This window comes from Accipiter gentilis, chromosome 14, assembly GCF_929443795.1.
Source record: "Accipiter gentilis chromosome 14, bAccGen1.1, whole genome shotgun sequence".
NCBI classification, from domain to species: domain Eukaryota; kingdom Metazoa; phylum Chordata; class Aves; order Accipitriformes; family Accipitridae; genus Astur; species Astur gentilis.
In genome coordinates this window covers 1694489-1722199 of record NC_064893.1, presented here as the reverse complement: position 1 = coordinate 1722199, position 27711 = coordinate 1694489, and the positions used below count along the sequence as shown (strand labels likewise).

General features: G+C 37.9%; 1 protein-coding gene across 4 annotated transcripts in view; it reads left to right on the top strand.

Moving 5' to 3' along the window:
• ZNRF2 (zinc and ring finger 2) overlaps nt 1-27711 on the top strand; it is a 568219-nt gene that overhangs the window by 15588 nt on the left and 524920 nt on the right. For all 4 annotated transcript variants that reach the window (XR_007508147.1, XR_007508149.1, XR_007508148.1 and 1 more), the window contains exon 2: nt 17701-17796. Coding sequence is in view for 1 of the 4 variants with exons in the window: in XM_049817315.1 (XP_049673272.1) it covers nt 17701-17796 (96 nt within the window). In the remaining 3 variants the exon portion in view is untranslated. The remainder of the gene's footprint in view (nt 1-17700; nt 17797-27711) is intronic.

Genomic DNA, 27711 nt, shown 5'->3' with positions numbered 1-27711 from the left:
CAGCTCAAGCGAAGCCTCTTCAGGCGGCCGCTCCCCTCCAGGTGCTCCTGCTGCCCGCGGAGATGTACCGCGTTCTTCAGCCGGGAGGTGAGACAAGGTACCTTGTCAGAATTGTACGTTTCATGCTGGCCCAAAGCTTTCTGGCTGGACTACTGAATTGTATTTAAAAGACTGTCCTGGTTTCAGCTGGGATAGAGCTAACTGTCTTCCTAGTAGCTGGTACAGTGCTATGTTTTGAGTTCAGCATGCGAAGAATGTTGATAACACACTGATGTTTTCAGTTGTTGCTCAGTAGTGTTTAGACTATAGTCAAGGATTTTTTCAGCTTCTCATGGCCAGCCAGGGCACAAGAAGTTGGCACAGGACACAATCAGGGCACCTGACCCGAACTGGCCAATGGTGTATTCCATACCATGTGACGTCCCATCTAGTTTAGGAACTGGGAGGTGGGGGGGGGCAGGGAATCGCTGCTGGGGGACTGGCGGGGTGTCGGTCAGCGGGTGGTGAGCTATTGCCCTGCGCATCATTTGTACATTCCAATCCTTTTATTACTACTGTTGTCATTTTATTAGTGTTATCATTATCATTATAGTTTCTTCTTTTCTGTTCTATTAAACCGTTCTTATCTCAACCCAGGAGTTTTACTTTTTTTTTTTTCCCCGATTTCCTCCCCCATCCCACTGGATGGGGGAAGTGAGTGAGTGGCTGCATGGTACTTAGTTGCTGGCTGGGGTTAAACCACGACAAAGACCAAGAGTTTTGTGATAGACTCTTGTTTGCCCCAGTTCCCTGTGGTACAGAAAGCAGCTTTTGCAGCCTTGAGAGTAGACCAGATAGACTTCCCCAGAAGGCTTTTTGTAACTCTTCCTAAGTCTGGCTCACGTACAGTTCCTATGTGTCATGGGTTTTGTGGGTTTTTTGGTGGTTTGTTTGTTTTAAATCTTGTTTGGGTTTCAGAAGTTCAATCTTCATCTATTTGTTCACTTTTATTCTAGAAAATACATTTCCTGCCACAGCTTTCCCAAACATTGGTAAACTAGCTTCCTTGTTCTTAGTTTCATCTCTGCTGTTTGTTTTTCACTTGGTTTAAGGACTTTCATGAGCTAGTTCTCATTTTCTGCTAAAAGTTTTGTTAGTCTTGTAGTTTCAACCAGACCTCCCTGCTTGATTCCTTCCAGTAAGTGGAAGCTGAAAAAGAAAAAGCAGATTATACAGATTCTTTCTGTTATCCCACTGTCTGTTCAGTTTTCTTTGATGCTGTGTAACACCACTTTTTGAAAATGAGATGATTAAGATATTTGACCTTAAATGTTTAAAAACCTGGAGAAGCCTCTGATATATTTTGTATTAGTATTAGAAAGACACCTTGAGTAGTAGGAGGCTCACTGAAAGATTAACCTTTTGAAATAACATTAGTTTTTCTTGATGAGAGATTAAAATCTAGAAGGTGGTATTCTGAAATATTTACTTTTGAAAGGGGATAGTTTTGCATCCAGTAATGCTGAGGTAACAAGATAAGGTCCATCTTTTGTTTGGAGAAAAAAGAACAAAACCCATAAATATTTAATTTCACTTAATGGGTTTCAAAGCCAAGATGGAAAACACAGTAATACTGTGATTCACATGTGAAAACAGGGTTTGTAAATACTTTAGTGACCTTTTTCCTTTCTTTTTATGACCCTGCTGCAGAGAGCTATGTGGTTTGAATATTTTTTTTCCCTATTGTTAAGTGCAGTTTGTTTAAGATAGTATGTACTTCTTTTCCTACTTACTGTTATCTTTTTACAATGTCTTGCAGGATTTTCCTTAGGGATGGGAATCCTAAGTAAATATTATTTCCTTTTTATGCTAAAGACCTTTCAGTATACTACCATACCATTGCGCTAACTTCTGTAAGAATATCAGCAGCTTTATTCAGTTTGCTACTAAACAAATAAAAAAGGAAGACACATGCATTTCTTACACTCCCTCCCTACTGGAAGAAATAAAGTGAATTTCAGGAGGAAAGGAAAAGAAACTGATTTTGATATTTCAATTGTTGGAGTACATGCATTTCAACCTTTAAATGAAAAATGGAAATACCATCATTAAGCAAAATTAGTACTAGAGTTTCTTCAGTGTCCTGGAAAAGCTGTGTTTCCAAATCAGTTGTCCCTAACTTATGGGTAACTTTGCTTTGTTTAGGTTGGACCTCTGCCATATATCTGGGAATTGTGGCAAGCTCTTGGGTAATTGCCAGGGTTGCATTCTACTTTTCAATATTACTATTTTTTTTCTCCCCTTAAACTTGCTTCATTGGAGAAATTATATATAACATGATTTTATTTATAAGTTGAAGGATTTTATTGAAGTCACATTCAGAAAGTTATTTCCCTGGTATTCTGATTTCTTAGGTTTGGTATAAGGATGGTTTGTTCCGTGAGTAGTTACAGAAGCATACAGAGATTGGATAGTGAATGAAAGACTATTCATATTTGCTTGGATGGGGGGGGACACAGTTGGGGGTGGAACCCACCATGTACATTTACATTTAAATAAATTTAAAGAATACTTTAACAGATTAGCCAGTGTAAGACAAAAGCTGGTAGTTTTATAAGAGGGTTTTTTTCCTTGCCTCACTTTCAATTTCTTTCTGTAAAACTGTCCCCAAGGGAATAGGAGTTGATAATAAAAGTTGTCATAGCTGGTACTTTAGAAGATGTTTCTCTGTCTTTTATAAATGACTCGCATACAAGCCATTTGTCTATTAAAAAAAAAGAAAAAAAAAAAAGCTTTATCTGTCCATATTAATACATGTGAGATCAGAATTTTTGCCTAAATTGCTTTTAAAGACTCGGATTTGTGTATACATGTTCTTGCCAGAGTATGAATAGATTAGAAGACTGTATTGTCCTTTTAGTACTTTGAATTTATTCCAGAAGGCTTGCTATTTTATTTTGCTGGATGGAATTACCCTCAAATTTGTGAGATACCACACTAGGTCAAGAGCAACGACAGCATACTGCAGGATTTATAATCCCACCTATGTTGCAGGTTGAGTAACATGCTGAATTGATATAAATGCATCTGAAACATGTATTTTTTTAAGAAACTAAGTGAACTTCTTTCCCCTTGAGGCTGTCACTGTATGGTTCTAGAGTAAACTAGGTGACAGTGTAACAAGATTAGTCTGTCTCAAGGTTTAGTGCAATTTGTATGAATTCTGTTGCAGGTAGAAACCTGGTAAATGAGTTGAAGTTTTTATTTTTCTTTCTGGAAGTCATTGTGTAGATGTTAAGTGCTGTGAACTCCCTTCCTTAACTAAAAGCTTAATTTTCAGTATTGTTTTGAATGTCTCTGATGTCAGTAAAAATTGTCCTACCTATGCAATAGTGAGAAGGGCAGTTTCCATGCTTATGTTGACTTCTACTCAAAAACATGTTCTCGTGTGTAAAATATTTATCTTCCTATATGTATGCCATAACCCTTCCAACTGCATCTGTTTTTTTCCCTTTAGGCCAGCTTCTGGACAGTTTTGATACAGTTTTAGCAAAGGAGTGGTTTTACACCAAGAGCAGAATTTCAGTCTGTCCTACCACATTCTGTGGGAAGTACCAGACAGAGAGCATGTTAGGCCAAAATCTTCTGTTTGCAAAACAAGTTCAGCATTCACTCATTTTTCAACCTAGAGCTGGAGGATCTCCCTGAAAGATTAGACAGCTCTTAGTCTTCTGTAGCCTGCCTACTGCCCTGCGGAGATGTCTTCCAAACTGGAAACTGCTGTTGTAAGATTATAGGATTAATAGAATGAATGGTACAATGTCTACCCGGTTCTGGAAAACAAAGACATAAATTTAGATGTTTATATGGCATTCTCGCTGCACAAAGCCAGGAATTGTATTGGGTATTGCTTCTTGTCAATGAAAAACCAATAAAAGTAGATTTCTCTTCTTGACACAACTCCCAGTTTACTGATTTCTGATTTGATACAACTGCTGTAAAGGACAGGTATGGCAAGACATCTGCTAGAGAGAGGAAGAGTGTCCTTTTGTAATGACCAACAGGAATGTCAGGCTTCTTTTGGGAGCTTTTATTAGGTGTTCCTAAAAATGGTAGTTAAAGGCAAATTTAAAAAAAAGTTACTTGATAAAACACAGCCTGGAGGCAGAGGCTGTCCGTTACATGCCTGTGGCATGTCTTTAATATGGATAGAGTTTACTATGGAAGAACAAGTCTGTCTTTTCACCAGAGCTGATGACTTATGCCTGGCTTAATCTCACTAATTTGTTGGTGGCCATACTGTGAAATTTATCACAGTTGCTGTTACTGCACTTACCAGTGTGCAATGGACTTGCCTTCTGAGGGCTTCTCCTACAGTGAAAGGAGTGGATTTAAGCTGGTGTCCATGTGGGAAACAGCTACTTTGATCTCTCCTAAAATCCAGAATAAGGCGGCCTTCTAGAAAACTGGAAACAAGGTTTAAGTGTGAGAGAGTTCTCCTTCAAGAGCATCATGGAGATTTTTATTTTGTAAGACATTGAAAATACATCTTATGTCTACTGAAACATAAATCTCTTTGAGGGACTAATGCTCCTCTTAGATAAAGGAGGAGATCTAATTTGAAATAGAAAAATGCCTATAAACGATGTTAATTCTTTGCAGTTCTTAAAACCTGGTCTGTAAAAAGTAACAGTATGACAATTCAGTACCCAAATACTTAGCAGTATAAAATCTTTCTTGCGTGGAGAATGGTTTTTTTAACTGAAAGTGCCTTTTGAGAATTATTGTTTCTTTTGCAGAAGATTTTGGGAAGTTGTTCATTTCTTGCAACCTAGAATGAAAGGCTACAATGGGAAAATAGTTATAAATCTGTCTCTAATGATTTTGGGTTAGTTGTAGTGCTGAGTAGTCTTACCTCAGAACTTTAGATGTCTAAAGTGATGGAAGATTTGTACATTATTTTTTAATGAGTGCCTTACACTTTAAGAAAGTGGGAATTGGATGAGAAGGGTTTTTTTTTCCTTTAAATAAGTTATTTGCTGCTGAAGTATGTATATAGTACACATTTGGCGTGCATCCTTCATTAGCTTGTCTCTTGTTCTAGAAGTTCACAGTTTTTTGTTTTTTTAATTTGTTTTGTTTATATCATGGAAGGATTTACTTAAATACACCTTACTGGTCTTTGTCCTCTAGCTGCTGTTTTGATCCTATCAGTCTCTCAAATTTTCTATACGGTGCTGGCAGGCTAGCTAATACAGCAAGGCGCAGTGGGCTGCGCCGGTGTACCACTGAGAAAGCTCAGGCTCCTGCTTGTTTGGGCTGGTCCCTACCAGCTGACATGCACATGCAGGAAAGGACAGCAAGAGCAAAGGAGGTAGTGCTGCCAAGAGACAGAAGGAAGGTGAAGGGATGAACACGAGTGAGCCGAGAGGGGTGCAGGCTCAAACTCTGGCATTCTTTATGCTGCCCCTCAAGATCTGTTCTAAAGAGCTTTCTTCTTCATTCAAAACCAGATTTTTTTTTTGTTTGAGCATTTTATTATTTAAATTTTAACTGCTCAGTCACTGATTTTAGGGATCTGTGGTACAGCCTTGCTAAGGCTGTGGTTAAGAAGGCAGTGCTACATGGAAAGGCAGACCAAATTTCTGTCATGATTTACTTTTTCTGTGACCCTTGTCTCAGTGTCATTGTGAGCAAATAGGCATTTTTATATAAGGTGTCATGTAGAGACTTACGAGAATTGTTTGACTTTCTGTGTAAGCTAGGGCAGGTTTCTTACTGACTCTCTAAAGTATATAATGGAGGCATTGCTCCCCTTGTAACCATTGCTTTTTCTTGTCTATTTTAGAGTGTAAGCTCTTCGGGGGAGATGCATACATGTATGTGAACAAACATATTTGCAGTACTTGGTGCACTGTGATCCTGATCTTATAAGGGTGTTCCTGAAATATGAGTACTATGATTGCTCTTTAGTCAGTTGTTTAAAAAACAAAGAACAACAAAAACCCTCCAAAAAACCCAAACAAACAAAACCCATCACCCATTCTTATTAAAACATAACTTACTAGCATGTTGTGGTTTCATGCTATCTCAGTATTCAAACTCAAGACATTGTCTCCTTTTTCATATATAATGCTTATGTACATATCAAATGACGGATCGTGATTTTGTTTGAACAGTGAAGAACAAAACATACTTCTTAAATAGTTGCAGGTTCTTTTACCTTCAGTAGTGTTATGGATGAGTAAAGCAATGAAAGCATATACTTCTTTACATAAAAGCTGTAATTGGATAAATAAAAGCATTTGCGTTACCATGTCACTTTTAAAATGGCTGAAAAGTCAAAGTATCATTTAAACTAATTTGTTCCAACTGCACATCCCTGTTAAAACCTACTTGCAGTCTATGCTGTGTGTGTGTGTATGCATGCATATGTGCATCTTATTAGTATGATCTGGTTAATGTAAACAAGATGTTTCTCTGCTAAGTGTAGATGTAGGTAACTAACCAAATTTCTCAATTATTTGACTGATAGACCAATGCAGCAGTTGTAAACAGAGAAAAATAGAAAAAGCTCAGTAGCATTCTCTACAAAGATCATTTAAAATGTGAGCAATACGCAAAGTAAACAGTGGCATCTTAACCATGAAGAAGCAAGAATTACATTGCTGACTTAGTAGCTGTGGTAGGAATGATGTGGCATGTCATTTGAAAGTTTGGTTGGTTTGTGATTTATGGATGTTCTGTAAGATTTTGCAGAATATGGTATGGATGCTATGTACTCTCTTAATAGAGGTAAAAGACTCTAAATATAGATGAATCTGTCATGATTGATATGTTTAAAGTCAGTCAGTCAATAGCTTGATTTTCTTCAGCTTTTACTGACAATAGTTAAGAAAACTTGGTTGGGGATTATTTCTTTATGGGTGTTGTTCTATCTTTTTCCAAACCAGCTATGCATCTTCTTTACTATTCCTCTTATTAGGCATTTTGCATGTTTTCTTCACTGTGGTACATTCCCAAATTTTATTAAAAGGTTCTGTCTTAGAAATAGGAACTTATGCAAAACTAGTCATTAAAATACATAAATGCATATCATTCAAATTTAAGAAACTGCTCTCACATTTTATCAAGATTTGTACATAATTCATGTTAAACACTTGAATTCTGTTAATACTGAAGGATTTAACGGTCTAATTCCAGTGTATACCTTTCTGAAATTACGTGTTTTGTCACCCTTGGTCTTCTCCCCATTTTGTAAGATTCTCTTTCATTATTCTGTTAAAAGTCTGGCTTGTTACAAACTTACATCCTAGTTTCTGCAATAGTCCATACACTAAGGTAAATATTTTCCAAGTTGGAAGACTAGAGGGGTCAATGCAGAGTGAACTTCTCTTAGTTGAACTTTCCATTTAAAAACAAAAGGGTGCTTTATGATAAGCAGAGATGTCAGTACTTTTAAAAAGTTATTCCTTAAACAAAATTCCTTTCTGCTGAGCATGAATGATGTTTTATCAGCCAGAACTTTTCCACTAAGCTCAGTCCTTATTTATAAGCCATACCTTTACTCTGGAAAAAAAAACCCCAAAGCCAAATAAATAATCAAGTAACCATACTTGTTCTACTCTCACCAGTTTCAAGTGAATGAAAGTAAATTAGTCCATAGGTTAGGTGTTTCCCTGCAGAATTAAGAAATTGGTGCCCTCTGTCGAGGACTGCTATTTTGAGAGCTAAAGAGGGAAAATACAGAGTATAATAATGCAGGAAAGTCTGCTGTTGTGCTTAGGTAATAAAAATTCTTGCATGTGTGATTAAAAAATGAGATGAAAAGCAAGAAAACAAGTATGCTTTGAAACATTTGTTCTTGACTTTCTTGAAACTGTACTTTTAATAGGTATAATTTTTCTGTTATACTGATTGATAAATGTAATTGTAACCACTTTTTATATATAGCTTAACGTTGCTGTTGAAAAATGAAACGTTATTATGTTTAGAATTAATATTTAAACTCCTGAGAAAATCCCACATAATAATTTAACGTCTTATTTACATATATTCTTCCCAGTTGTAGTCTTTAATAATTTGTACTCTGACTTTTTTGTCATTGATTGGTTTTCCCCTTTTTTTCTTTGTCACTGCTACCTCTATTTCTGCAGGAACAAGTAGGTTATTGGTAAGTATTTTAACTAAATCAGACTTTACAAAGTTTTGCCTTAGTGAGGACTTCTTTTACCCTCACTTACTTTGGTAAAAACTTTGTAGACAACAGACCAATTGTCTGTAAATGCTGTGCTTTCTCAGGTCTCCATTATCACCTTGTTTGTGTAGTAGAGTAATAGTTTTCAGATTCTCTGAGAGACTTTGTCTTCTGCATGCTTTCAAGCAGCATCATTATCTGTGCTGTCTTCTAAGATGCTGCCTTCTCCTGGGGCTTGCTCCTTCGTTCCTGTCTGCTGCGTTTCAAGTGCAGTGTTTACTTTGTCTCTCCCATTTCTTTTTTCATAAGACCTCGTATGCATTTTGGCCAGTTTGCTCAGAAGACTTCTCTGCGTCCGACAAGATGCTCTGTTTCACATGTTCAGCTTAGTCATACTTGTCAACCATTGTTCAGCCTTTTTCACATCATACCTCTTCCCTTTTAGCTATCATTAAATATACTCTCAGCATGGTATAGCCACCCTCTCCTCTCTTATTATCATGCTTCATGGAATTTTAATCACATTTGTTGCATTGTACAGTACAAGTTTTCAAGATATTTATGTCTGTGCATTTTCAAAAAGTAGGTCTTCATTCTTTCTTCTGATCTTGGAGCAGCTCTTCCTATACTTCCTTTAAAAGATGTGATTTCTAATGGAAACTTTTTAACCCTAGTGTATTTTTGAAAGTAGTGACTTGATCGGCAGTGTGAAGAAGGGGCGGGGAGTGTAGACAAACTGTTCCCTGTACTTAAAAATTTGTAGTAGTCTTGCCAAATTACACAATTACTCCAGAAGGGCCTACTTTTGGCAGTAGAACACCGTTATCTTGTCTGTCTTCCCCAACTTTCATTGTGAAATAATGAGTGGAAAGACATTTTTCAGGTGTTTGAGGAAAATATTGCTCCAGGCAATGAGAGAAAATTGAGGGAGTAGGAAAATTAAGGAAGAAAAAAAATTAAATTTCTAGGTTCAGGAGAAACTAGGAATGAGAGAGAAAAAAATCTTCCTCTTTGAACTGTGATTGGTGAATTAAGAAGAAAAAACCCAATGGGAATGTGTAATATCTCTAAAGTAAGTGTTTTAAGGCATTTCATTTGCATAAATTTTTCGGACCTCCAAGCTGACATGCAGTGAGTTATTTGTCATCATCTGGTAATGCAAGAACTAAGCTTGCTTGACAGGTTAATCTTGCCTGCTGTGTGTAAATAGAATACATTTGTGCCCCAAAACACTGACCATGCTTTCTGGCTACTTGCTTTCTGAATAAGGTCATTGACTTGAGTCCAAAATGTGTCCAACCTGGCTTTACTGTGTATTCAGACAACTTTGTTGTCCTTCACACAGCTCCACAAGATTTCTCCAAAGTGGCAAGAGCCCCATTTGTGTACAGAAGCCTCTGAAATGGCGATAGGGCTAATTTCTTCCCATACTACTAGTGTTACTCTGCCCATGTGGCTAGGAGGGGACCTTGCTCTTATCTCTGCTTGCCAGAGATCTGATGATGAATAGACATGAGAGAGGAAAAGTTTCTTTCCTTTGTTGCCCTTGATTCTGGTTTTGGAATAAAGTCTGGTTGATAAGTGGAGTTTTTGGTTGCTAGTTGAAAATATACTTCTCAAACACAGTAAGCTAAAATCTAAAATCATCTGGATTGAGGGTGTGGTTGGAGCCTTTTTTACATGAAAACTGAGGCTTGCTTTTACCTTTAAATCTACCAAATGCAACTCCCAACATAAGTTTATATTCGCACTTGTCTGTCTGCAGCTGCTTCTGTTCCATTGAGAAACTCATGGTATGGATCTGTGATGGGGGAATGACATGTCTGAAATGCAGTTAATGAAGTTAAAGAGTGAATTAATAGCTTGCAAGTCACTTTAAAAACTGTTCTTGTTTGTGTGCTTGTCAATTTGAAAGTGCAAAGACTCTAGGAGTTTGTATGAAGGAGACTTGAGCAGTCTCTCATCTACCTTGACTACAGATCCCTATGGATGATGGGATCCAACATGGGGCTAACACCCACCCACAAACACAGGTGGAGCTGAGAAGGTCTTTCCTCCTCCCTTTGTTGAGTGCTTGCATTGATCTAAAATGTCACTCTCAAGAAGCTGTTCCTCTAATAACAGCTGTTCTTATTTTTGTATTAAGAGGTGAAATCAATCTTTCCCCAGGTCTTTCCCACCTGTAACTTCATCTTCTGGTTTGCAACATATTTTAGCATGGGGCTTTCCCCCCCTCTCTTTTAATGGTTGTATTTATTGTTCTTCAGTTTCTAAAAATGTGCAGCTGTCAACTATAATCATCATCACTTGTTACTTTTACATTAGTATTAGACGCCTGAAGTTTTGCCTTTGATAATGGCTTTATTTACGCATAAGAAAATGTGTCTTGTTCAATTTCTCTTTTTCATCTTGTACTGCGTTATTTTTCAGTGATTGCTACTGAAGATCTCACTTTCCCAATTCCCAAGATGAAGGGAGCTACAGTTATGTAGTAAGAGTCTGTCTTTCATAAGTGTTTGCTTAGGAGATGAAGTATTATCTAAACATATCTTAATTATTCCACAGGCTCCTTAACTAAAATAAGTTTCAGGTTTGTTTTTATTCCCCATTTTATATATCCCCCCTTTCCCACTGAGTGCTGTGGGAGCTTTAAATTGGAAAATACAAGAGAAAATCCCTTGTTTCCCTCAAGAAATTCACAAGTGTGTTTACTTCAGTTTTATGACACAAAAGTGGGGAAGAAAACCCCTCTAGATCATGAGCACAAGATCAGTAAGTGCTGAGAAGAAGAAATTATTTGTGCTTATCCTGGTTCAGTTTTCTAGAAAAGACAGGGTTTGGAATGTTTGTATTGTGTTCCTTATTTGTATTTGATTTCTTATTCTCTCCCAAACTGAGGGGACTGTTTCTTTATTTCTTTTCATCTTCAGAAGTCTTTCCAGATGGTGCTGTGTTCTCTCGACTTAGGCCATTGACAGCACAAAGAAGGGTGGAAACTAGAGAACTAGATGTATCTTTTCACCAAGACACTCTCTCCCTTAATAAAAAACTTCTGTACAGAAAACGGCAAACTTTCTCTGAGTAGCCACTTGTATTGGGAGCTACAGCATCCAGAAATTCTTCTGTAGAGGGTTCCCTGGGAATTGGTAATGCTCTTTTTTCTTTTACCTTCTAACTTAAAGACATTTTTACAATGTTACCTCTCTGTTCTTGAATTTAGTGTGAAATAATCTTCATATTCTCTTTGATAAGGGTAAAGTCTCCAGGTAAGAAGTTAGCTGTGTTAAAGCAATATGCTTTCATGTACAAAGCTTCATGGTTTTGAGCTTAAGGAATTACTCATTCTGTCTTTCCATTTCAGCTGTCTGAAGAGAAGAGAGAATTCTGTGGCCACATAACTCTGATAGACCATGTAGTCTTTTCTGAAGCTAGCTTTTTCTTTTCTTCATTAAGTTTTACAAATTTGTTTACAGAAGAAGGGAGTAACAGAAGTTTGACTTGACCAGGACTGTTGTTACTTCACTGAGAATCTGAATTATTTCCATCTATTTTTCTGCTGTTCTTACAATCTCACTGCATAGTCCTCTACACACTTTAATATAAAAGGACGTGGAGGAAGTAGAGGCATTATACTTTGACTTTAATAAAATGTTTATGCTATTCTGCTTTATATTCTCATTAGCAAACTTGTAGAATATGGTCTAGGTGAAAAAGTAGGTGGATACTGAAATAGTTGGGGGAAAAAAATCTTGTAGCTGCGCTAGGAGAGCAATTCAAATCAAGTGTCACAGTGGTTTACTTCAGGTCTATTTTCAATCATCTTTTTTTGGCGGGTGGACACCTTAAAAAAGGAATTATAATGCCAAACCTGTAAGATCTGAAAGCACTATGGAGGGCAAAATTGGAGTTCATAATTGTTCTTAACATCTTAGAAAACTGTTCAAAATTGAGTAAAAAAGACAAATGAGAGTTACTAAATGTGAAGAGAAATAATTCTGTACCACTGCAAAATGGGACCTGGCTAGTAACAGTTCTGCTGAAGGGATTGTTATGGGTCATGAGAGGAATGAGCCAATAATCTGTTGGTTTGTTTAAAGTGTACCTGTATGTACCTATATACACACACATAAGGGAGATATATCTATGCATAGATACATCTATATAAAGAGATTCAACACCTAGTGTAACAGAACGATGTGATAGGTAGCTATTAATTTCTGCTTAGGACTTGTGAAGTCTTAGCCGGAAAGCTCTGCCCAGTTCTTGGCAATGCAATACTCCAAGTTTGGAGAGAGTCCAGAGACAGCAATAAGAATAAAAGGTTTAGGCATCAGGGCCTGTGAGGAAAGATTAGAGTAACTCTTTTTTTCAGGCTGGAGGAAAAAGGTGAAGGGCACACATTTTCCAGTGTGAACATGTTTTTTATACTGAGGACAGTTACCAACTGTTTTCCATGTCTACTGAACACATAAGAAGTAATCAGCCTTTTTTGTAAATGAAGGCTGCTAGTTTAGAGATAAGGGACGATTTTTCTAACTCCCTAAGAACAGCTGATCAGCATTGTAGGTTGTCTAGAATGTCTGTAAAACTTTTCACAACTTGATTTTTAAGGGCAGATTAAATCCTCTGTTTAACCCAGTTTCCCAGTACGGGGTAGACTTGGTGACCTCCTGAGGTCCTTTCTAACATGTTTTTCTGATTATGTGAGGTCTTTTCTGCTTATTGGGGGGAGGGAATTATTTGTGTTGTTTTGTTTTGTCATCATTATGCAAACTTTATTTGTGTGACAGTAATCTTGCATACCACTGTCATACCATCATATTTACTGGATGCTCTGCTTCCAGATTGTCTATAGTTTTTCTTCTGAGTACTGAAGAACAAGTGCAAGTACATAAGTAACATTTGTCAGGCTGCTTATTGTCAAATATGTTTTAGAAAAGTATGTGTATGCAAGGATTTCTCTTTTCTTATGACTTCTTTAAATGTAAACCAAGATGGATTTATCCATCTTGTTTGAAAACACAAGGATACAAAAAAACCCCCCACTAATACGTTGCATACTTATTTTAAAAGAACAGCTGGTCTCATTATACTTTCAGTTTGATTTTGGCAGTGTTCCAGTTGAGATGTTTTCTGCTGAAAGGTTACTCTGATCAGGCTGATGCAGTCTTTTGCATTGGTGCAGGTTTTATTCGTGGTTACTTCTTGCTACAACTGTTTGATATTGACCAAAAGGATCATCCGTTTACTGTGCAGGTCTAGTACTGCTTCAATGTGTTTCCTTTATGTGCAATTCTGTGACAGTGCACTGTATTGTCTTCTTTTTTTCCACCATGAAGTAGATATTCCAGAATGACTGCCACAATGATTTTACAAAAATTATAGAGGTCCACGAGTTTTGTTATTTGTTGGATGGGGTTGGTTTTTTTTTTTTTGCTTGGCTATGCACTGAACTGGAAGTTAAACAGTCTGATGTTTGCAAAGCAAGGCAAACACAGTAAGATATTGGTAAGAGGTTGAAATTGGTATGGATACAGTGAGTGGCCACCCATCGACCTGTTCCTGTGGATAGTTTCCAAGCCTGCCAGCGATGAAAGTTATGAGTTTGGTAGATGGATGTGAGAGAAGATGGGATTTCTTGGGTAACTGGAGGTTCATTTGCAAAAGATGGTGGAGTCTGAAGAAAGTGATACATTCAAGAGAGAATGAGAGAGAGAATTCACCTCTAACTATTTAAGTCCTGCTACATAAGCAGGTTTAGTTATTTCAGACTTCCTGTGCCTCCTTGGGATTTTCTAGCAGCTGTACTGCAACTTTCTGTTCTGTGTCTCTTTTCTTGTAATTGTACTTTTTTCCAGGATTATGGTTTTGGTTTAGGTAACGAGTTACTTTCAGTATTGTAGTAAAGGTGGTGAAACTAGATGATGGGAACTTTCAAGAATTTATCTCCCTGTCTCTTAAGCATGCAGTTGTAAAAGTCAGCTAGAGGCGTGTGCTTGCACAGTTTTGGTGCTCAGTTCTTTCCTGCTGTACAGAAAGAGAATGGGGTGAGAGGTGGTTCTTCCCCTGACTTCAGTTGTATCTCAGGCAATGTCCTCTCTACTATGGGAGGAGGAAGGACAGCTTTGCAGTGATATGCTGACAAACAGTGATGACTCTAATACAAAGGTGATAGTTCCTCATCTTGGATGAGGATAAGGGATGCTGTGAAACCAACACCTTCGTAAGAACTGTATTTTTACCTAGAACTATATGTTATCTCTTGCACTCTCCTTGTAAAGAAAGGGAGAAAGTAGTTAACTGAGTTTCATAGTTTTTAGACGACACTTCATGTGATGCCACCTCATCTGATAACTACTTCCACTTTTTTGTCCACATGTCTGTGAATGCATTGTTTATCTGCAAAACTCAGTAAAACAAGTCATGTAGAGAGCAAGTTATTTTTGATCTGTTGCTGATTGTTAAAGTCATGTGAAACTTTCTTTAAGTTATTGGAATTGTTCCTTGAGACTGGTGGTAAAAACAAACATAGGCTATAAATGTTGTTAGCCTGCTGGGCAGCAGTACAATAGAGTCTTTGTTCTTACGGAGTACTTAATTGTAAACTGGGTCATGAAACTATTGCCTTCTGATTTGAGGAAAGGTGGGAAAATACCAGCTTTTTAAAGGACCTTTAACTGGCTTGTGGACAGTGTTGATTGTTCGCTTATTTATATTTTTCAAATACAGTTTTTAAAAAAGTAAATATTGTATCCACAGTCAAAATAATTTGTTCTTTGGGGTTACTAAAGGAGTTGGAAATGCTGATTTCCTTCACACAAAACGTACACTGTGCATCTCTTGGGGAAGGTGGCTAAATCCAGGAGCTGGTTATTGCAGCAGAATGTTGTGAAGGAATGAGAAGTCCAATTTCACTTGTATTTGAAAAGCGTTTCAGCAAGTGTTGTGAGCTCAAGGCTCTTTTTCTGCTCTTATGCTAGTCTCTGGCATGCAGATGATGCTGGTCACTGGAAAAACATCTTTTCCACAAAGATACCTTTACCACTGGCAGCTAAGTTGGTCCATAAGGCTTAGTTAAGTGTGATGTCCGCTGCTTCTTGGGTTCTTCAGAGTACTGTTCTGCACACTGCGTAGAGCTACAGTAGTCAGATATCCCAGACTTGCTGTCAGGAGAATATTTGTAGTTGTTTAACTCTTACCTTCAGATCCCCCTTAACACTAGACAAGCCACAAGCCACTGTATTGTTAAAATACTGTATTGCTAGAATGCAGACTGTTTACTAGGTTTAGGGGTAGGTGCATGGTAGTATAGGCACATTCAGCTGAATACTCTAGGTGGATGACCAGAAAGATTTTTCACAGCTGTCTATGTTCAAGCATGGATTTAGACAAAAGCATCATCATCATCATTATTTACCCAAAGTCTCCCTACTGTTTTATTTGTATTTAAATATTCCCTCCAAGCATTCCTGGGATATGTACCTTGTTAATAACTCTGTTAATTTTAGTAATAGTTCTAAAGACCTGTTGGTGGTTTTTCCTGCCCCTGTCATTCCCAATTAGACATGCTGATGACCCTAGGGAATAAGCTAGGCGGGTTCTGTCCAGAAAGCGGAGGGAACGTGTTAATGACTGTCCCGGTGCTTAACTAGCCATGAACATAAATGTTAACTTGCTGCAATGCAAACACTCCCTTCTGGCACAGCAGGACTCAGTCTGCAGTGTATAAGGAAGTTATGTGGCTTCTCACATCAAAATATGTTTTCAGTTATGCCTTATAGCTTGAGAGAAAATATACCCCAGGTCAGTTTTTGAAGAAAACAGTAACAAAACAGTTATGGGTGGTTTTGGGTGTTTGGAGGACTGAGATAACTAGTTTCGATTTTAGTCATGTTGAGATGCAGTCTGGGGGAAGGAGACTACACAGTAGCTGAAGGGTCACTAACAAAGCTTTCTAGAAGTAAAGTAATCCTTTCCACTTGTTTTTTCCAAAAGATGTGTTTGGCTGTTGTATGCTTTTTAAGCGATGGTTGTGACTGTTGTTTGTAAAGATGTGGGCCGGGGGGAGGATTAAAAATAAGGAGAGAAGAGCAATATTTAAACTGAAGTGTAAGATTGACACAAGAAGAAATAGATATGAACTGCTTATGACTAAACTGGGAAGAATCAGAACTGTACTTTATCTGAGGAAGTGGTTTCCAGTACATGTTCAGCTGCTGCTCAGAGTTCCTCGTGGGTGTTACCAGTTGTCTGCTTTGACTTGCTTCCTATTAGCTGCAGTAAAGAAATAAAAATCATTGTCTTGATAAATGAACTGCATTACTTCTATCAAGTGCTAATGCTTCAGGTTAGTTGTTTGATCTACATCTGGATAATAATTAACAGTAAAGATTAAATTTCTCAGGCATCAGTAACTTGAAAGTGCAGCGTCAAGTCACTTGTCATCCTTGACTGACTTGGTTCATTGTGGATTCCCAAGGTTAGAAGTACAAAAGTAAGGGGCAACAAACTGAAACATGTGGGAGCAGGCCCAGATGAGGATGTTGGTGGAAGGTGCAGTGGCCTTTTATGCATGCCTGCATCATTACTTTTCAACAGCATCAATGCAGTGGGCATGGATTTAGATATTTTTGCCATATGTTGTCCTGTAGGTATACTTCTTAACAGCTGTTACGTATCAAGATCCCTATGGTGGCTGTTTGTCTCTCACTTGTGTGTTAATTATTCAGCAGGTCAAAATCAGTCAGACTTTTCTGTGGACCATAAAACTTGTACAGCCAATCTCTTCCTTTAACTGGAAGACTGCTGTCTTTGGTAATAACATAAATTAAAGTATTAAGCAGTTTTGTCATGGACTATGATGCAGTTGCATTACAATCCAGACTGTCTTAATTATTCTTTACCCCATATTGCCTCAGGCTGTGACCTCACAAGCTAAACAAGGTCATGCTTGGCTAGGATGAGAGAAGTCAAACAAATTCAGCGCTACAGGAAATATTAGTGACTCAGTAGGTGAGGCAACACCCCTGAGTTAATGTTTTCCCTGTGCCCCAGACTGGTAAAAGATGCTGCAACTTGCATGATGAGATGTAAAACTGAGATCATTTGTTAAAGTTTCAATACTATTCCTGGTAAAAGCGCAGATGTTAATTCAGGGCTTCTGCCCAAGTTCAGATTTTAATGGCTATGTTCTCTATACATTTCTAATTTCTGTTTTAGTAGTGTCACATTATCCTCTTGCACTTGTCTTAACCTGCTCTTAGAGTTGAGGGGAACCTTTCTGTTCCAGAGGTGGTGACGTGTTTACAATTGGTAACAGATCAATTTGCAGAAACAATGGTCCATTTTGAGATCTTTTGAAATCAAGGGGATTATATTCATGTAAGAAATGTCAGGTCAAAACTGAAAAGCCGCCAGATTTTTTTTCTTTCTTTTAATGCATGCACAATAGTTTTTTAGCTTGAATAGACATATTTGCAACATGGTCGATTGTACTCATGCTTACATATTTTTATTTTCCATAGGATTCAAGTGCCCTGTATGTTCAAAATTTGTATCTTCCGATGAGATGGATTTACATCTTGTGATGTGTTTGACAAAACCAAGGATAACCTACAATGGTAAGAAAGAAATAAGCTGAAAATTATTTATTAATTTCAAACATTAGTGTGATAATAACTCTAATAAATAAGATACTCTAGTAACTAATTCAGAGGACTCAGAAATAGTGTCTGGTTTTTGCTTGTTTATTTTTTGAAAAGAATTCCTAAGAACTTGGTCTTTTTTTATGCTAATATAGTTTACACTGTTGACTTGTTCTACGAATATAAAATTATTCTTATTTCAGTGTATGTATTCTGGGTTTTTCTGACCACAAGATCAGATATTGGTCAGTGTCCATTTAGTGCCCACTTGAGATATGTAGTTTAAACGTCCTCTCATCTAATGACATCAAGTAGTGAGGTAGGTCAATCAAGTCTCATTCCGGGGACATTATTAAGGACTGTTACTTGATGCACTGTGCATTTGCACCTTATTCAAGAAAATTACCCTTTCTTGAAGGAGCTAAAGGACTTTCTCTTTCTTCAGCTGCTTGTGTATGTGATACTTCATAAGGACTGGTAGATATTTATGTCTTACCTTCATTTTTTGTGGGTTTAGTGACACTTTTGCCAATGTCAAATTAATCACCTGTTGTAGCTCTATCTTTTCCCCCATACCACTAAGCTCTCCTTCTAGACAACCTTTGATGCATGGCAAACAGGACTTTTGCCACTGTTGGGATCAAACCTTTCTATCACCGTGGCTTAGACTGACACTCAGTTCTATGGAAAGCACACCAAAAGGTTTCCGAGAACTAGGAATTAGAAAATGTTACTGAAATCCTAGTGCCTGCTTTGGCAGAGCTGCCCTACCATCAGCAAATCTTACAGTGCCTCCTGAATGAGCTTATTGTATGCCGGTCACCAGATGTGGAATATGTGAGAGCAGACTGCAATTAGAAAGAAATTGTAGAGGAGAGGAAGTCGGATTCTTTTTGGAGGGGCAGAGCAAAAAGTTGAATGTCAGTGGTTACAAGTTACATCAGGGAAAAATCTAATTCAATGTAAGGTAGAAATGCCATGTAATGAGGGTGGTCAAACACAGTAGCAGGCACCTGAAGAGGTTGTGCAATCTCCATCCTTGCAGATGATCAGAAATTGACTGAATAAAGCCCTGAGCAACTTACTCTAACTTGGCCCTGCTTTGAGTGAGGGGCTGGATCAGAACACCTCCAGAGGTCCCTTCCAACAGAAGTTAGTTATTATATAAATAACCTGCAGCGTTATGGGCCCTTTGACCCTCCTTGTACCCTTGCTCTTATAGTATCCTACACTGCTTGCTTTTTTTTTTTTTTTTTTTTAATCGTCGCAAGTCTTAAAGGGTGGTTGAGCCCACCTTATTCTTTGTCTGGACAGCAATAATGCTTAGCCTTAATTGCAAAAATAATTTTAAATCATATACTTATATTTGTGAAATCCATTTCAAAGCACAGCACTCAGGAAAAGTAAATATTTTTTTTTTCTCCTGGTGTTGCCACATATATATTTTAGAAGGTTGACTTCATGGAACAGAGGGGGCTTTGTTTCTCTTTGTTTTGACTTTTGTAAATTAGGACTAAGCATTTTCCAAAAGAAGTTGTTAGAAATCTGTGTGCTGAGGGATGTTGAACATCAGGGAGAAGCAGACTAGTCACCCCATTTGGGGAGGGATAATGCACTTGGGATCAGTTAGGGTAGAGCAGGAGAAGGCAACCTGGCAGAGAGCAAGTTCTAGCAGTAATCCAACAGATGGGATATCCACAAGTTACCAGTTGACTGACTGAAATCCTTTGCCCCTGCTGCTCCCTACATGTACATATGAGTGCACTCAGCTGACTAACTTTTTTCAAAGAAATGGCAGTTACATAATGTAACCTCTCAGTATTGTGATGTTCATTTGCATCACAATAGAGCCATATTCAACTTTTTTTTTTTTTTTCTTCCCCCTGCACTGTTTCTCTCAGCTGGCACGCTGCTGGTTGGAGCTCCCTTGGGCCATCTTGTTACCTTTGCGCAGTCCGTTAAGTCAACAAACGTCCATATAAATGAGCAGAAGTAAAACCTGTGAGTGGCATCTGAAGCTACTCTCTGGATAATGTGCAACCCGACAAAAGCAGTGGACAATGCAATATGAGTTATTACCAGCAACATGTAATTTCTCAATTTAGGAGTGTGTCTGCTGTATAGAGAGCCTCAGAAACTCATTCTAGAAAACAGTTATATAAGCTTGAAAGGACAAAACTACTAAATTATAGACTGGTTTGAGAGACACTTACTTATAAGTATGGTCTCATTCTCAAAAACGCTTAATAGAACTGTGAATTGATCCTTTTAGCTCCAGTTGGTTAGCTCCTGGAGTCGTGGACTAAATCTTAAATTATAGCCTATAACTGGTTATTTAAATTACTGCAGCACAAAGAAATTGAGAATATGGCTGCAGAGTTGTGCAGCACTCAGTTGTTACTTTGTGATATGACTGTGATCCCTTTAATGAGGCTAATGAAAGAGAATTAACTAGCAGATTGGTAACTTAATGCTGCCATGATTACAGGCCCAGAATTGCATATGAATATGTATATGCATGCTTTTTTTTCTTGTATATTTTGCTGTTTGCTGTGATGAGGACATCAGTGATGGATCTGCCTTTTTGTCATAAGCCATAAGAAGGGCATCTCAAGTTTTGCTTGAGAGAAGAAAACATGCTGATATCAACTTTTGAAACCTTCTTCCAAAATGGAAGGCATCTCTTTATGGTTTACTTTCTCATTGTTATCTTGGCCTTATGCTGTACATACTGAAATGGAGCCAAGTAGGCATCATTTGCTTGTGTTTGCCACTGGCAGTTTCCCAATCCTATTACCACTAGCAGGGAAAATATTTTTTTTTCCTTTTTTTTTTCCCTTTACCTTCTTTTCTCTTTGAATTTTGTGTTGCAAGTAATTGAAGGGAGCCTTAGATTTTGTAGGTGGTGAGATGTTTAAAAATTGAGCAGTTGGATTGACCTGTGCTTATGTCTAGTTCTGTTCTAGATGTGTTTCCTCATGATCCTGTAAATGTATTAGTTGCTCTTCCTAAGAAACATCAGGGACCAAATTGTATTTTGTCATTCTGAGAAGACAAACCTTTCTTTTTAAATAGTCTTCCCCAGAAAAATGCTGCAAGACTGTTTAGCTGTGATTTGAAGTTTAAAAAAATTAATGAGTCCTCCCAGCCAATCTCTAATTGCTTTCTGAGCTACCTTTGTGCATTGCATTTGGCAGTAGGAAGGGTTAGTGAACGGCAAACTCTGGCAGCTGTCTGATTTACATGTGTTTTCTGAAAGAGAGTGGTCACAAATTTGTCCCAGTTCTATGCTGGAAGTTGTGCTGATTTTCATATAAATAAATCAGTACATTTTATTAGCCTTATTCTTTCAAAATCATGTGACTTGCTTGCAACAGAGATCTCATTGCTGACTCAATTTGGCATGTAAAAAGAGCTCTTTCTTTTTTCTGTGGAACTTTTTTCCAAGCATCTCTTAAACTACTTGTGGTGCTCACACATGAACCAATACCTAGCATTTTGATACAAAAGCTGGTTAAATGAATGGAATTGTGCAAAAACCATTATGGTGTTTCAAATTACTGTCTTAAATAGCTTTGCTTTTTTTAGCAATTAAAAACTGTCTTCAAACTGTTACTTGCTGAGTTGCTGAGAAGCCGGAATAGGTTCCATGCACGGGTTAGCCACAGGTTGCTAAGAGCCAGTTTTATGAAGAAAGTGGATTGCTTGCTAGTTGACAGATTTTTTGATTTTTTTTTTTTTTTAAAACCACTGCTAAAATATTATATAGTCATACCTATTCCTTTGAGCTTCTCCAAAGTATAAAATGAGGCCCCTTGCACCATCTTGTTCAAGTTTGCCATGGTGAGTTATGCAGGGAGCCCACATAGGGGCTACTCTGAAAAAGTGTTGCTTACTAGGTAGCCCTGTGTTTTGGCCAGGCAGGGGCTTTTACTTGAATAACAGTGCTTTGGAAGCAACTTGCCTTTAACTCCCTGCTGATGATTAGACCTATTTGGTGAAGTTTAGGTTTGGAATATAATTATTGTTCATTTTGTGTTGTTACAGTATTGATGCTTTTTTTCACTGGAATGTGTTCTATAAAAATTGAGAAGACACAGGAGAGACTTCAGGGGCACTAGTTTTATATACTTTGCAACAAATCCAAACAATTCCTCTTGAAGAAACCTTGCAGTTGGTTCTGAAGTAATTCTGGTTTTCATTTTAAAATTCCTTTGTTTCTCAGGACACTTTGTAAGACTTTATTATTATTATTATTCTTAAAGGGCCCCTCTGAGAGCAGGGACTAGCAGCCTGGCACCTGGCCAGATGGGGAAGCCAGTGACCCTGGAGAGGTGGAGAGAGCCAGTCAGCTCAGTAGACTGGTTGGCTGGCTTGGCGAGCTGGCCTGTCCTCTTTCAAAAGTTTTGATTGAATTAGCACATTCCTGTGGAATATTTTGGGTTTCATCAAGTCAGCACTTTGTGTTGGAACGCGGTTCTACTGGAAACTTTCTAAGCGGGTCTCCTCAAAGCTGCTTGCTCAGGGGTAGTGCTGCTTTGACATCAGTGCTGCTTTCACTCAGACTGCTCTGCATTTAATTCGGATATGGCAGTAAGTCTGATTATTGGCCAATATACTTACTGAGGTTCATTTTAAGGGGAAAAGTTTTTGCTAGTGTAATTTCAGAGAGTAAGAATGTTGAGACATCCAGTGTGTGAGCTGGCAGAGGTTTTTTTTCTTTAGTAAAGGTAATGACTTTACAATTATTCTTTTTAAATTACAGTAAGTGAATTTTTTAGCCCTGTCACACCAAAAAAGAGCAGGGGTTCAAACATCACAGATAGCAGGGATTACATATATGATTTTATATTTAAAGTTTATCCAGCTCTGTTTTGAATGGAGGATTAGTATGTGGACTAGGTACATGTACTGGAAGGAAAACATGAGTGAAACTTGATGTGATCTTCCTGTCCGGCAATGTACTTTGTCTTCTGGGGTGTTCAAATCTAACACCATGCACAGCTAGCCAAATATTCCTGTGTCATCTAACCAAATTCAAAGTGACTTGAGCCACAATAGTGCAGCTGATTGAGATTAGCAAGGATGCAAAGCAGAGTTTTGTCACGAGGATATAAATACACTGTTTATTCTAAATCAGTTTAAAGTATTGGGTTAATTTTTTTTTTTCTTGTGAGGAAAGAGAAATGCTGGTACTGCCACATGCTGAGGCCTGCATGTGAGTGAGTGTCAGAATCCTGAGCTGGAATCTGTATAAGCAATAATCCTGCTAAAGAAGTTGTCAACATCTAAATGACAGCCCTAACACATTAATTCTGATCAGAAGTAGAGAAAATTGGTGTGAATCACCTAAAGGACTAAAAATTATTTTGGAAGCATTCTTAGTGAAAGGGACTGACCTAATTTTTTCTAACACAAGTTACAGGCTTTGTTGACTAGTGGCCGTTTCAACATGTTTGGGGCAAGCTACTTGTGCTAGAACTTACTCAGTTTATATTGCTCAGTAGAAGGGAAGAAAAATAACGCACCTTGACCTAACATTTGGACCACTGAAATACATGATTTTGGCAGTTCTGCCCACTGCAGTGACTTGATTTTCTTTGTCACTTCTGTGCACAAAAAAAGGGAAAGTATTTTACTCAGCAGGGTTGATGCCATCAACTGTTTTGACTGATGCACTCAAAACTTCAGTCTGGAATGAAAAGAATTGCTAATTTCAAGCTCACTTCTCTGTCACGGTTCCTGAGATCATACCCTAAAAGACCTTGCAAAAGGGCATCTTGCCAGTCTGCCTGGAAAAGCTTAAGCCTTCCTCCTTGTTCTCATCCTTTAATAGGACTAGACTTTCAGCAAAGCAGTACAAAATAATACTAAGGCAAATCAGTTCTTTCATTCTACTTCATCCGAGGTATAAAATTCTCCACAGAATTTCTTAGTTCTTCCATTTTTGGAGTTTAACAAGATTCTTGGCTAAAAGTTTCTAGCTTCTTGCTCTGCCCTAGATGGTTCTGTGCTCTGTCTTGAGGGTTGCTGTGGAGGGAGAAGAACATACTTTATAAGGTAGTTTAAGAAGAGACATAAAGAGACATATAGTCTCTGCTTGCAGTTAAAATAGTGGCATTTACTTGTTTTGATCTTGCGTACTCATGAACATCCTCCAGAGTATGTAGGAGGTTCATTCAGTTTCCCTGATGCTTTAAAACGGTTTTCTTCGGTAGTTCTTGAAAAGAATTAGAACTGTTGAACATCTGTTCAACTTTGAGATTTTGCTTATGTAGTGATGGTAGAACATGACTATAGTAAACAAAATTTTAATCTCAGACATTTGCACAGCTGTTATTCTGTGAATTGGTATAATATCAGCTCAGACTTTTTATAGCTTGTCTTGCAAATCATTGTTACAATTTTAAGGAGTGAAATTGTGTTTGAAGAACTCGATTAAAACGTATCGATTAGTTTGTACTTTCTCCCTTTGGGAATTGGTAACGTTCGAACAAGGAGGAAGCTTTCACTGGTGTTTACCAGTGTAGGCCATGGATAGCCACTTGTCCAAACCAGACTGCCAAGAAGAACAGTGGCAAACTCTAGCTCTTCTTCCCTTTTGTTCAGTGAAGCTGTATTTCCTTCCAACCATCCCAAATCTCTTCTTCAGCAGTTTTTGGTACCTCACAGAAGAGCATTGCTGCAAAAGCAGCCTGTTACAGTTCAGGTTTGTTGGGAGGGAGTTTTTTAATTTTAAAGAGTAATGCTGACAAATGTCACTAAATAAAACCATACTCAAGTTCAATGTGTACTTACTTCCTAAAGGGGGGTGGGACCTGCTTCGGTGACCCTATTTCAGCCTCAGATCAGTGGATGAATTGGGTCAGTCTGTGATACTGTGGAGTTGCAGCGCTTCTGGAGGCTGCAGTCTGTTATCTTTCCTCCAAACCCAGAAACTGTCAACCCTTTGCTCCAGAGCCAAAAAGTAAGCTGTATATTTCTAATGGTGTAGCTGTGAAGAAAGCTCCTGAAATGGGAACTTAGTGTAACTGAGAGGGAAGTGCTTTGAATGTCTGGAACAGCAGTTCCCAGAACTGCAGGCTGCCCCATTTATCTTGGTAAGATATAATCTTGGAGGTTTAGTGGTGGTGGTTGAGGTATCAATATTGCTTATTATTTTACTTTTCATGTAAAAGAAAGGGAGACATAGGTTTGTAAAGAAGCTATGACAGCTCACTTTCATGGTTCAGGTTGGGGATGCTCAATAGATTATGCTGAATTTTCTTGCTGTAATGAGGTAAAGCCATACTTGGTTCCTGCACACCCACAGCAGAGATCACACCCATTCAGATCTTAAACTTTTCTCTGATTTGTTGTGAATGCAGCTTACACTTTTAATGAGTATTTGGGGAGAAGAAGAATATTTGGTGGGTGCTCCTCTGCATACTTTTCCTTGAGCCAGGCTTAAGTCTGCTAGACTGAATTCCTGTGATGGAGCCATTGCAAATCACTCCTAGCCGAAATAGTTGCAATGTCACTTCATAATTAATTCAGTTCTTGAGAGTGGGACAACAATTTTTTTCTCAGTATATTGGAATCACCTTTACATAAATGCATACATGTGCCATAGGAGTATTTTATAAGCAGCACTGGATAAATACAGTAAGCTTTGGACAGCTGTAGAACAAGCCTGCTTGTTTCTGAAAGAGATAGAGAAAATAGGGTCATTCATGTGCTGAATAGCTCAAGTTGTTTCTTTTCCTTATAAGCTACTCCTAACCTCGTTGTCTTCCTTTCGTACTGACAGTGCTGCTAAGGTCAAATGGCAATTCTTGTCCTAGAAAATTACAGATACATCTGTGAACCAGTGCAAAGAACATCTGCAGGTGACACGAGGAACGATTCAGATCAGGTTAGAAGAGGACCCGATATATTGTGCTGTATGTCATTGTGTTTCTCTTATATAATGGCAGCGCAGGGCTGCATGCAGTAGAAAGCTAAGGGACAGTTTTGTTCGCTTGGTGGCAAACGCTCACTGTGCCGTGACTCCACGTCATGTGATGCGGGCAGACAGGAGCTACCTTCCATGTCTTACACTTAATCAGTCTTTAGCTTTGAGAGGTCATTCGGAGGATGTCATAAATCGTGTCTGCAACTGCTGCAGTCTTGTGACTGCTGGGAATTTAGCTTCAGGGGAAATAATGTTCCTAGTTTTGTATGGTAATTCTGCAGTCTTTAAAGCTGATACCTCTAAAACCTTGAGATTTTACTCGTTTGTTAGCAGCAAACTGGCTTATGTTTTGTAGTTGCTCTGTGGAAATGAAACACCTGAAAATACACAGCTTTTCCTAATCTTAGAGAATAGGCTTCATTGGCTGGATTTTGAAATAAAACTACTGGAAATCTTTAGGTTTTAAAAAATAAATGCCATCTTGCTGAGATTGAGTGTTGTCTGTAGGAATTTCACAGTATTTCCTTCCCTCAATTCCTCACTGTTTTGTAAGGAACTAGAACAGATTATTTGCAGATCAGGATTTTTTTCTAAAGAAATACAGAAGAATAAGAGGCACTCCTTTTTTGCTCAGAAACTGCCCCAAGGGCAGATCAATTGAAAGTATTGCCTGAAATGTCACTTGTAATTTATTTTTTTCTTCAGGTTAAAATCTTGCTTTAAAACCTGCTGCTCTTTGATTACTTAAACAGTCTTGCACTTCTGAGTGGCAGACTCAACCCTTCAATGACAAAAGAAGTCAGTCCAGCTTTTGCAGGGGGCTTCAGTGGTAGAACAAGCCTAGCTCTTCAGAAGCAAGCTGGAAGAAAACACTGTTAATATGATAGAGTACTCTCACTTCTAAACTGGGGATTATTATCACTGCTTAGACAGGAGAAAAGATTACCAGTTTTTAATATTCTTAACAAAAACCAGTGATTCTGGAACAGGCTGTAAATTGCCTATTGGCAGGAATTATATAGATTATATACTGGCGTAGGTAAAAAATACTAGACTTGCGTATTGTATCCTCCCTGGAGGAACCTCCTTGCTCCCTGAAGTTTGCATAACTTTGTCTCACGTGGCTACAGACTTGTTCAGCTGCAGAAACAACCCAAAGTTTTAACACACAGCTGAAACATGAAGAACTTCATTACTGCTAGTGCTAAACTATGTTAACGCTTATGAAGCCTTGTTAAAGTTTCAAGTTTCCTCATAAAAACCTCAGATAACTTCCATTTTAACCCTGCACTAATAGCTATCTGTAATTTAATGCCTTATCAAATTTTCTTCATTTTGTCCATGTTTCTCATCCCCTCCTTTCTTGTGTGAAGTTTAATTTGATAGTCTTCATGTATAACAGTAGGTATTGGATAGCCTTCATGTAGCTAAGCAATAATGTGGTATTCATTGATAATTTTTAGCCCGTAAATAATGTTTATTTGTTTAGAAGTAGAGATGGGGGGAGGAATTGTTTGGTTAACACTTTTGTCTTTTTTTTTTTCTCCCCAGTTCCAAGGAAGTCTCTTTCAATCTATGCCTTTATTAGCTGAAATGCCTTATTGTCATGATGGTGTCCAATAATTTTGCTAGCCAGTAGATTTAAAAAATGAGGAGAGAAATAAAACTTCAATATGGTTATAGAAATATACTGCTAGATTATGTGCATAAAACTTTGAACAAATACTGGAGAATTGTCTTTGGGGACTTTCATTTTTTTTTAAACACATCTTCTGTGTTATCTTTTTGTATTATTATTTGTGAATGGTCATGATTGCTGAATATTATTGAAATTATGTGGGTGTCTTTTACTTGACTTAATTACTAGGATCTAGAAATTGATGCCATTTGCTTTAAAACTTAAAGGAAGGTTTATTGGTGGGGATTGTTTGGGGTTTTTTTCCCTCTTGAAATTAAAG